Raw genomic sequence first — 12,279 nt, 5'->3', positions numbered from 1 at the left:
AAAAACTAAAGTACCGAGACTAAAACATAGGGAATTAGACAAATGACAATTAATAAGCACATAAGGAATAATGAATAAACAAAAATTAAGCCAGGAAGACTATTATAATTATTGCAAGGAGATAGAGATAAATATGTACGTGTATGTGAATTCGAGGTTAAAATGCTCAAATCTAGCCAATAGCACGACAATAGCAGGACATAAGTGAAGGTGTTCCTCAAGGCAGGGAAGGTGGGGGGAGGGGGGGTTGGCTATAAACTATTGGGGGGATAACAGTTCCAATGACTATTAAGTAATGACGCATCCAGTTTGGCGTGTGTGTATTTTTCGCGTTTGTGATAATTTAAAGGTTTTCTCGCGTTTTTATTTTGATTTATTGATTTATTTTATTTATTTATTCATTTATTTTGGCAGGTGTTATATTTGTTGAGTGTTTTAAGTATAACTGAGGCTCATTGAATCAAAACTCCATCCATAACCTTCGTGGGACGGTTCAATTTGGCAAGGTTTTTTTTTTCGCATTTTGGATTTCGTAGTAAATTATGCATTTTCTCATATTTTTCTTTGCTGGTATTGTTTTCATTAAATTACTATAAGATTACTGTGTGTACTTGCTTAAATATTATTGCTTCTTTATATTAGATATCGTATTAAGAGAGAGAGAGACAGAGAGAGAGAGAGAGAGAGAGAGAGAGAGAGAGAGAGAGAGAGAGAGTTAATCTACTGCTTGATAGCTATCATTTACTTCTCATTCCCTGAGTGAATCTGCTTAAATGCCACATTAATAAGACCTAAATTGCGTTTAGGAAAGTGTACAACAGGCAGAAGTACAAGTAACATGTTATTTTGGCGTTCAGAAAGACGAAATGAATAGTAAATCAACTTACGGGGTCATAACAATTACACCACCAGATAATTCACAGCTAAAAGCAACAAATACATGAATAATCCTGTAGAACTCCCTTCGACTCCATATACGACTGGAAAGTTGGGGCGCCTTTCCCCCCACCCTCCACTACCACGCCTTCTTTTCTTAATCAGCCAGTCAAGCAATAAATCAATCCCTTCGTGAATCATACCCATTTCCAGGTGTCACCCCCACCCCTAGATCTCTCATTCTGTCACGTATTGAACAAGTACAAAGGGCAAGCCAGCTGTCTCTTTTAATATTCTTGCCTGAAATAAGATTACAAATGAGGGTCTATTAATCATCCATTAAATAATCCATTTTTATTGCTTTCTCATTCTTCTTGCTCTGTGTATTGTTTAAATTGGATGGTTATATCATTGTCCCTTCCTGTGTTTTAGTGTGCCATTACCTGTCCTCTCTTCCAGCTGATATTTAGTTTGTACTAAAATAGACTGGCATAACTTTACAATTTATACACAAATAACAACATAAACCAATAATGCATTGATATTATGCATGATAGGAGTGGACATTTCCACTCTACATCATTAATGAATGCATGATGAGACGCACACTATTACAAAGCTAATGAGTTCAATACAAACACTCAATAACAATTTCAATAACTTTATTAAAAATAGCAATCTTTATAAATCATGAAACCAACATCAAATGCACAATAATGCAAACACTTTTTACACACACACTCTTTAATGATATTTCCTAATATACAGTATAATTCCAAACAGAGAGAGAGAGAGAGAGAGAGAGAGAGAGAGAGAGAGAGAGAGAGAGAGAGAGAGAGAGAGAGAGGATGAGAGAGAGAGAGAGAGAGAGAGAGAGAGAGAGAGAGAGAGAGAGAGAGAGAGAGAGAGAGAGAGAGAGTGATGAACTACCTGGGGTCATAAATGCAAAGTACAGGTATCAGTCAGGCAAAGCATAGTGCTTGCCTGTCTCATATGGAATGTAAAAACATGGCTTCATATCATTCCAGACCTGGGATTATGGCCAAAAGTTACCAAGCAGTGCTGAGCAAAATCCAGTAGAGTAATATTCAGTATCATTGAATTACTGACAAAGTAAAGATCATTATGTGCAATGATACTCACTACCTAGGAGCATTTCAGGTTACTACCAAGAGTCTGACCATGCTGGCAGGGATGGTTAGGCTACAACACATTACATACTTCTCCATTCAAATCAGTCAGCTGATTAAATGGTGAGTTAAACCATTTTGATCATCTAAATCATATTAAGGCATTGGATGAGACCTGGACAGCTTGGGTCAACACCATACATAGGTACTCCACTACTCTGTGGGAGACACTTGATTGTGGCAAGAGTCATCACAATACCAAACACCATCCTTGACAAAGCACAGCATGGCCCACTCATCCACAGGAACCAATACAATTTCAAGTCTACATAGACAAAAAAATGTTCATGAATTAAATGCAATATTGTAAGTTTTAAATGTTATGTGGTACCTTAGATAGATGGACAGGTCACTTGAGAAGAGAAAATAAGAAATGTCTTAGGAAGAGTATTTTGTCATATGTATGAATATATATGACTGTATGACATAGATGACTGGTGAAGTAGATTTTGTCCCTTATCAGAGTGGTTGTGTAGCTGAAACAAATTAATGATTATCAAAACAGAGACACATTTGAGCTGATTGGTGAATTACAGTTTCAGAGTGGATACGGCATACACTGGGATGATAAAACTACTGCAGTCATAAAGTAGATGAAAAAATACTGTGGGGAGGAATGTAAAGCAGTAAAATATGCAAAAAGAAAGAAAGAAAGAAAGAAAGAAAGAAAGAAAGAAAGAGAGAGAGAGAGAGAGAGAGAGAGAGAGAGAGAGAGAGAGAGAGAGAGAGAGAGAGAGAGAGAGAGAGAGAGAGAGAGAGAGAGAGAGAGAGAGAGAGAGAGAGAGAGAGAGAGAGAGAGAGAGAGAGAGAGAGAGAGAGAGAGAGAGAGAGAGAGAGAGAGAGAGAGAGAGAGAGAGAGAGAGAGAGAGAGAGAGAGAATGATGTGACATGACATCTTTAAGTACAAATGAGTATATAGTAACCATACACTGATACTTGTCCCCTTATACAGTGATAAGTTTACCCAAACACAATGGACACGGATGGAACTTTTGGAGGCTAAAGTGCTCCAGGTGACTGGTGGACTCCATTTCATTGCGGAGGTCCAGGATTCTCTGCACAGTTGGGCTTTTGGTGTCAGTGGAAGTGGTGGCAGTGTGGCAGCAGTAACAGTTTTGGTCTTTCTATGGGCAAGTTCTGTAGGATTCATATTCTGCCTCCTCATGAGGGACATCAGTGTGAAGGGTCAACAGAGCATCAATTCCCTCCTCAGGCAAAGAATGATGGATGCAATTTTCTGTTTCTTGTTGTTGCTCCACCTTTTCAGAGTGCTTGAGGCGCTCGTCAGCCAGCTTTCCACTGCTGGTGGGTGTCTCAGACTCACTGGTTCCTGTTCCACATCAAGAGTGTTAGCAGATGCCACTTGTATTTCATCTACTTAGTACATTACATCATTACATAAATAACTGGTGTTATCTGATATTAAAGTGCTAATGAGCAACATGCCACAGAAATCTGTTTATTTCAAGAAAATTATGAAGATAATAATAATGTTTCGTTGCACTTCATAAGATGGCTCAGTTTTTACTACTCACCAACACTGCTAAAGATAGCAACTGGACTCTTAAGGACGCTGCTTATCTTCTCGAGCTGCTGAAGGTCATGATCTGCTTCCTTTTCCTGCACCAGCTTTGATATCAAATCCTGCAGGAAACAACTGTGTTAATTCACATTTTGAATAAATCTAATAGATGAAATTTCACTTACAACACCTTATGTGTCTCTGGTGACTCATGGAGGACAGATACATCACCTGAGAGTAAATGGTCAGTGAAGAAGTTGACCCTTGATCCTGGCTAATCACATTAAGTACATTAAACACTCCTGTTAACTAATAAATGAGGGATAGATTTCTCTGGAAGGTTACATTACACTACTTCCCTGGCATTTGAAAACATTTTGCTCTACATGAACTCATATGGAAGCTTTACTGCAACATTAAATCTCAGCTAGATGCCAGATGGTGTAGCCTCCATCACAGAGCAAGGTAATGATATGAAGGCTTAGTACTTTGGTCAACACCTGAATAAGAACCGTTTGAGATGCAGCAGAGATCACTAACCTGCCAGCAATTGAATAAGAAGTGTGTGAGATGCAGCAGAGATCACTAACCTGCCAGCAATTGAATAAGAAGTGTGTGAGATGCAGCAGAAATCACTAATCTGCCATGACATGAATAAGAAGTGTGTGAGATGCAAAAGAGAGCACTAACCTGCAGAGTGGTTTTGCTTCATTTCCTCTCATTCATGATGGAGGCTGGCAAGGTCTAACTCGCGTTCTCGAGCTTGTTGCTTCATCACTCCTCGCTGCAACTGGTAGATGGTGATGTAGTCACCTGAAGAAGGATAAAATTCTTCATTAAAAGACCAAGGAAATGGCATACAGTAAACAGTAAACACTTCCTCCACTTCACTTTTACAGATGATTCAAATGAGCAAAAAACATGCATACACCGATGGACTCTGTCTCCTCATGCACTACAGCATGCTTAAGCTGCTACTTCCTGTCACTTAGCTCAGCCACCTCCTTCATGCTGCAAGTTAACCTGCTCTCCAGGACCCTGTGAGCCTCCTGCAGTTGTTGCAGCTTCTGTTAAAGCTCAGTTCCTCCCAATCCTGTTGTTTCTCCTGATAAAACAATAAGTTTGTTTCTCTCAACTTTTCTTAATACAGCCTCAATAAACAAATCCAATAACAATGCTTTTATTTTGTTATTAATTCAAAAAATTGAGCAACAGTGAGGAAAAATTATTTGCTTTATTATTAGAGAATATAAACTTTCTTACCTTTTGGTTCAGTTATGACATCTTCAGACAACTTTTCATGAGCAAGAGATTCTCCCAGCAGTTTGTTATACTTATCCCTCTCACAGTCTAGCTGAACCTGAAGACTGCTGCACTCACTCTCCAACCTGCTAACCTCAGATGTCAGTGTAGCCACTTGACCCAGCAATTTCCCCTTGGTATCTGTACCTGGAGGTGAAAAATTGATGCAACAGAGGGCCAGACAAGAATGACCAATGGAAGTAATTAGACGTAATGTAAGAAGTGGGTATAAGACTAAGGGAAATAGAAGGGCAATGGAGAGAGGGTTAGATGCACCAGAAATGTCTGTGGAGCCAGGAAAAATTTTAACTTGTAACAGAGATAACTAAGAGCAACTGTGAATGAATAAATGTGATGTAGCCTCGACCCATGACTGGGAAAATGCAAAAGCAGCACCTCAGACACCAGGACCATGATGACTGGCAGCTCCCAAAATTAGCTGCTGGCTTTTGTACTCCTAGTCACCACAGGAGGCTCATCCACAGCTAATCCTATCAGCTGATCATCTTGGGTGAAGTAATTGTTTATCAGTCTGGCTGTTGAGTCCTGATGCAGAGATGTGTGTGTGTGTGTGTGTGTGTGTGTGTGTGTGTGTGTGTGTGTGTGTGTGTGTGTGTGTGTGTGTGTGTGTGTGTGTGTGTGTGTGTGTGTGCACTTTGGAAAGCCTCCCTCCAAGGAGAATGTCAGTTTGATATACAAATATATATTCATGTGGATGGTAGCTCACATTTAGCTTCTGAGTTCTCACATGAAGACATGCCATCCTTGTCTTTTTCCTCTGAGGGAGTGACTTTATACTCTGTGATAAGTGCATGCAGCTCACTATTCTGTCTTGTGACGTTTTTGATTTCTATCTGTGAAAGACACAAGAAGGCAGTAAGTTAACTTGTTTAACATGCCACATCATTTTATATATATTATGCCAAGTTTAAACAGGAAAGCCTCACCAGAAGCATCAACTAAAGACCAAAGTGATTAACAAATCTTTCACTTTACCACCCTTAATGACAAAAGCTGATGATGTCCATATCCTGCATTTTTACACCTTCATGATTCCATTAGATTACATTAGATTACATTAGAACAGTATGTGACCAATGACGTCTCCATTCTACATTGCCATGACAAGAATACAGGGCTTTACTGAACATAAACCAAGGACGCCTCCATTCTACATTGCCATGACAAGAATACGGGGCTTTACTGAACATAAACCAAGGACGCCTCCATTCTACATTGCCATGACAAGAATACAGGGCTTTACTGAACATAAACCAATGACGCCTCCATTCTACATTGCCATGACAAGAATACAGGGCTTTACTGAACATAAACCAAGGATTCCCTCCTCCTCTCTCTAAGGGTTAGGGTTCTCTCAACAGTTACAGCATGGTGTGAGAGATGCAGTGCTGTCAAGGCTTTACTATTTACAGGAAGCAACACACCAATAAATAAATGTTACTTTGGAAATGAAACTGAATAATCAAAGGCTTTATATCTCATGAACTTCCCTTCTTTAATAAACTGTCTTCAAGCTGACAGACTCCAGTAGTATTGCATCTTAGGAATATTCTACAGCTGATTTCATAATAACTGCTCTCTAAAACTGACTACATGCCTCCTTCCCTGCCTCCTACAGACTCTACTCAACAATTGTTGTTATTCTGTTCATGCTGGTGTGACAGTTAACCAGTATATTAATTCCTTAGTTATGTACACTCTAGAATGGTGGTTCATTTTATCTACCAGTGATTTGAATTCCCAGCTTCTAAGTATTACATTATTATTTGTTGATTGGTACCATTTGTATGCAATCAGAGAAAGATTTCAATATAAAAACATATCCATGTTACTGTTACCTTTCAGAATGTAAACCAAAATGAAAGCTATGTAAATTCTTACTTTAGATTATGTTGTCATTTCATTGAATGATGTAATTTCTTGGTTCTTGTGCTTCTTCAAATGCAGTCCCTTGTCTGGTTTCTCTGTCAATTCTAATGTCTTATTGCTCTGTGGAAAAACAAAGTGCAAATGTTTAGGATGAACTGATTCAATAATATTGCTTTCACAATTTCAATATTGTTCACAATTTCTGCAGGAAGTTTACTCCATATATTTACTATACGATTAAAGAAAAAATGTTTGGCCTTGTGGGATTTAAAACGTTTGGGTATAATCTTGAATCTATTATTTCTTGTTAGGTAGAATGAAGGAGGAGGAGGAGGAGGAGGAGGAGGAGGAGGAGGAGGAGGAGGAGGAGGAGGAGGAGGAGGAGGAGGAGGAGGAGGAGGAGGAGGAGGAGGAGGGAGAAACAAAGATAGGAGGGAAGGAAGAAAGGAAGAAAAGGGAATAAGAGAGAGAGAGAGAGAGAGAGAGAGAGAGAGAGAGAGAGAGAGAGAGAGAGAGAGAGAGAGAGAGAGAGAGAGAGAGAGAGAGAGAGAGAGAGAGAGAGAGAGAGAGAGAGAGAGAGAGAGAGAGAGAGGAGTTGGTAAGGAAAATTATTACAATGGTCCAAGGTGAAGAACAGGGACTGGAATGAGAAGTGGAAGAAGCATATAGAATTTGAAAATATAGTGAAGGAGGTAAAAGACCATTAAAAGTGAGAATGAGATCCCAAGTTACAGTAAAGGAGATCCTAGTGAGAACTGGGAAGCTGGCTGAAAATTCAGAATACAAGAATATTTGGGTAAAAAAGAGATATGAACTTGGAAGAAAGGGAAAAAGAGAAGGATCTGAGGAATGAAGCCAAGCAAAAAAAACGAGAGAAGTACAGAGACCGAGAAGCAGAAATTTTATTGGAGGGTACTAGATATGAAACTAAGGAAATGGTATATTCAGGAAAGGGAACAAGAAATGAAAGAACCACAACAGCAGACAGACAAATTGCATGTGGTGGGAGAAGTAGTATATTAAGAGTAATATATACAAAACAAACTTCATGTAAACAAATAAAATTTTCAGAAAACTTGTCACACAAAACCTTATTAACAACTCACCTTCTCCTTCTGCAGCATTTCCTTCCTTCTTATCTTTCTCCTTTCCTTCTCCATCTTCCTCCTCCTCCTCCTCCTCCTCCTCTCCTTCCTCTTTCTTTCCACCTTCCTCCTCCTCTTGTGACTCTTAACTCTCTTCCTCCTCGTCCTCCTCTTCCCCTGTGCTTCCCTCCTCTGAAAGAAAAGACTTGTTTAAAAAGCAAGCAAATATAGTAGTAATAGTAAAAAAAAGTCAATGAAATGAAAGTTTATACACATATGAAATTAGTGAAAATTTGACACCAAACATTCTCTATCTGTAACATTACATCAGAATGACGAGAACACAAGATATGAAAAGTGAAAGGGAATGATGTATATAACAAAGAAAAACATTGTATAATGACATATGACAGGAAAATAATCTTGTATACTTGTCCCTTAAATACTTGCTTCCTTGTATATTAACTCCCAAAATGCTCATTCCTTGTACTCTCATTTTCAAAACACCTCTTCCTTATATATTGTCACTCAAACACTCCTTTCTTGTACACTTATTCCTAAATCACTCCTGTCTTCCTGTATTCTCATTCTCCAAACACTCGTGCCTCTGCACACCCAGTTCCTCAAAACATTTCTTCATTGTTTACTCATCCCGCAAACACAGCAACTTTCTTGTATACTCAGCTCTCAAAAGATGCATTTTTAAACATCCATAACTCCTTTTATTTTCATTCCCCAAACACTCCCGGCTGTGCACACTCCAGCACGTTAACACAATAACCAAGCAATACACACGACTACTGGCACCATCCAGATCTGGCCCCAGCACCCCTGCCTCCTTGCGTGCCAGCTCCAGCAATGCACGGCCACAGCGGCAGTACGCGTCACCACACTCGGGCGCCTGCTCCCCACACAGCTCCACCAGGGACTCTGTTGCCTCCTGGAGTGGTAAGGAGTGTCAGTTAAACCTGGTGTTTACTTTCACTATGATATGAAACAATTAACAACACAGAAAACAACACAACTAGGTAACATGCAACACATACCACACCTAAGCAACAGACACACCTCGAAGGCAGCGACAGCAGATTTGAAGTCCCCCACCAGGAGGTGTCGCTTGCCCCTAGAGAAACGGTCGAACGCTGCTGCACTTGCCGCACGTCCAAGGGGAGCAAGCAAACAGGCCATCATCAAACAAGTCTCGACTTTAACCATTCGTAATTTACACCATCATATATTGTGGAGTAACTTCATGTTTAGTATATCTTAACATGGAACATTATTAAGAATGTGTACATGCTTGTATTATTTGATAAATTATGTGGTCAGCTACACTTTCCACTCACACTCTCATCCATCACCAAAATTAAACTAACCCCCTATTACTTTCCTCCCACCCTCAGAATTATTAAACTAACCTCCAGTCACATTCTTCTGACACCCTCATCCCTCACTAAAAATTAATACCAACTGGCAAAATTACCAAACTAACCTCTAAATATCATCCTCCCACCATCTAGTCTCTCACTAAAATTAATCTCACCAAGCACGATTATCAAGCTAATATCCAATCACTTTCCTCTGACCCTCAAAATCCTTTCCAGCTGGTAGAATTATTAACCTATACTCCAGTCACTTCCACCCTCTCATCCCTCATTAAAATTAATCCCAGCCTTCAAAATTATTGAACTAACCTCCAGTCAAAGAAATATCACTGGTTTTGTGGGGGATATTGTCACTGCACTAAGGGATGCACACAATTTCTCGTAAGTTTTCACATTTTGCGTTCAACTGTACCGGTCTAAGTGGAGGAGTGAAAAAGTGACACCTAATGAATAGTTGCCACAAAACTTATTCTCATTACTTTTTGTTCCTTGTCATTTTTCTTTCAGGCTTTTTTCATCATCACAGCAGCTTGAAATTTTGAAAATACATGCTATTTGAGGAGGTAGCTGTACATGTGAAAAAAAAGAAGGGAAACAAACATCCATACTTGTGACTGATATGAAAAATAAACTATACATATAAATGTATATTTCACTTTTCTTTCTAGCAATTAAAAAATGTACATACGACAGTATTTCTTTCTTTTCCTCAATAAATACGACAACAGTATTTTTCCTTCCCTTCAGTACACCCAGCCTTTCCCTTAGTACATATCACAGTACTTTTCCTTTTTGCTCAGTGCATATGAGAATAATTTTCCTTTTCCTCCATGCATATGACACTACTTGCCCTTTTCCTTTTCTTTCCCTAAATAGAGAAGACAAGACAGAAATTTTCTTTCCCTCAATACACAACACTATTTTTTCTCCCACTCTCTCTCTTGTACAGAGTCAGTTTCAATGTACTGGAAGGTTATGCCTACGGGAAACTGAAGGACAACTCAAGCAACGAGTGGACGGGCACGGTAGGAGCTCTGCAGTCAGGGGAAGCTGACCTCACTGTCTCTGAATTGTCCATCACTGAGGAGAGGTTGAAAGTTGTTACCTACACCCAGCCTATCTATATCATCAGGTGAGAGATACAGGTGATGATCAAATAATATTTTAAAGATGTTGAACAAAGTGCTCCCTTAACAGATTAATTGGATCAGCAAAATGTTCAGAATATGAAATGTCAAATAATTAGATTGATCTATCTATATGCCAGGCTGGCAGTCCTATACAGGGTGGCCCAGACACTACACTATACACTCACATACAACATTGACACTGTTAATCCACGGGTAATCTACTGGGTTGGCTACAGTGTGTCCCTCATTGTGTACACATCATACTCTGCCACACTGGTCTCACATCTTGCTGTGGAGCAGCCTGCATCTCTGCCATTCAGCAACCTGCGGGACCTGTCTAGGCAGTCAGGCTGGGATGCTGGATGCAACAACAATGACCTCTTCCAAGTGACAGCCTCGGTGGGTCCTTGGCTTCTTGCTGTGTGAACTGATATACCATCCAGTAGTAGCAGTAGTAGTAGTAGCAGTAGCAGTAGTAGTAGCAGTAGTAGTAGTAGTAGTAGTAGTAGCAGTAGTAGTAGTTTTAATTTCTCAAACAACAGTCCCATTGCTTTAATTTCCTGCCTATCTAAAGTTTTTAATCTACCCTTAATAGGAATATTCTTAAACATCTATTACTTCACAGCCTACTTGTATCTGATCGCCAGTATTAGGGTCCATCAAGGCTGCTCCACTGGTCATCTGGCTTTCCTTACTGAATCTTGGTCATCATACTCTTTTAGAGATTTTGGTGAAACTTTTGCTGTTGCCTTGGATATATGAAAAGCTTCTGATAGTCTGGCACAAAGCTTGCATTTCCAAACTACCCTCCTACAGCTTCTTTCCTTCTCTGTGTAACTTCATCTCAAGTTTCCTTTCTGACCATTCTATTGCTGCTGTGGTAGACGGTCACTGTTCTTCTCCTAAATCTGTTAACAGTGGTGTTCCTCAGGATTCTATCGTCATTCACTCTCTTCCTATATTCATCAATGATCTTCTAAACCAAACTTGTTGTCCTATCCAATCCTACACTGATTATACTAACCAGCATTTTTCCAGGTCTTTTCATGGACATCCAACCTTTCGGGAGGCAAACAGTTCACACAGGGAAGCCACAGAATACCTCACTTGTAATCTCTCTCTAAAATTTCTGACTGGGGCAGAGCAAACCTGGTATTGTTCAATGCCTCAAAAACTCAATTCCTCCATCTATCAACTCAACACAACCTTCCAGACAACAAGTATCCCCTCTTCTACACTGAACCTCCTCAGTCTGGAAACTGGAAATTTCATATCTCATCTCTAGCTAAAACAGCTTCTATGAAGTTAGGTATTCTGAGATGTCTGCCAGTTTTTCTCACCCCCCCCTCAGCTGCTGACTCTGTACAAGGGCCTTATCCATCCATGTATGACAAATCCATGTATGAAGAGTTTTAAAGAAAGGACTTACTTATTACTGGTTACACTTGCAATAACACAATATCACGTCCAACACCTCACGGTCACTTGATGCAAGTCACTCATTACCCGACCAACTCATCTCAGCTTCAAGACAACTCAATCTGGAAATAACAGATAAAGGAAATAGGTTGGGCTTTTAATCTTCAAGGGACACATTAAAAATTCTATGTCAAACCAATAGTAGTGAAGAATTCAGTCCCAGATTAATAGAGAAATGCAAGAGTCAACAGTGAAATGTAAACAGCAGGTAATTGGTGTCATTGTGCCTGCCATTCAGTGGAAGGAGAGGTAAATAAGTTGTCAATGTCCCTCCTACATAAAAAATACATAGAGTACATTTATGCACACTACTGCCTATTAATTTATTCTCCCTCAGCAACACTGGATTATATTTAACACCTGCTCACTAACTACTGTCTGTGAAGTAAATCACTGAAACTAGAAACATCACTTATCATC

General features: G+C 39.6%; 1 protein-coding gene across 1 annotated transcript; it reads right to left on the bottom strand.

Moving 5' to 3' along the window:
• Positions 1-1,521: 1,521 nt before the first annotated feature.
• LOC135091944 (histone-lysine N-methyltransferase, H3 lysine-79 specific-like) lies at positions 1,522-10,807 on the bottom strand. Its single transcript, XM_063990000.1, has 9 exons — positions 10,664-10,807; positions 8,917-9,010; positions 8,661-8,805; positions 7,887-8,057; positions 5,618-5,744; positions 4,852-5,037; positions 4,279-4,693; positions 3,602-3,710; positions 1,522-3,396 (listed from the first exon to the last, which is right to left on the bottom strand). The coding sequence occupies exons 3-7, from the start codon at positions 8,673-8,675 to the stop codon at positions 4,659-4,661; spliced, it is 534 nt and encodes a 177-aa protein (XP_063846070.1). The 5' UTR covers positions 8,676-8,805; positions 8,917-9,010; positions 10,664-10,807; the 3' UTR covers positions 1,522-3,396; positions 3,602-3,710; positions 4,279-4,658.
• Between the last annotated feature and the right edge of the window lie 1,472 nt (positions 10,808-12,279).

This window comes from Scylla paramamosain, chromosome 39 (assembly GCF_035594125.1).
Source record: "Scylla paramamosain isolate STU-SP2022 chromosome 39, ASM3559412v1, whole genome shotgun sequence".
Taxonomy (NCBI): domain Eukaryota; kingdom Metazoa; phylum Arthropoda; class Malacostraca; order Decapoda; family Portunidae; genus Scylla; species Scylla paramamosain.
Note: the sequence above shows the minus strand (reverse complement) of the source record. Positions and strands in the feature narration are given on the sequence as shown.

Coding starts and splice junctions, on each gene's coding strand:
- LOC135091944 (XM_063990000.1), bottom strand. Junction 5,745..7,886: donor AAATGCTGCAGAAGGAGAAG/GTGAGTTGTTAA, acceptor TGTCTTTCACAG/ATAGAAATCAAAAACGTCAC. Junction 4,694..4,851: donor TGTCATAACTGAACCAAAAG/GTAAGAAAGTTT, acceptor TTGTTTTATCAG/GAGAAACAACAGGATTGGGA.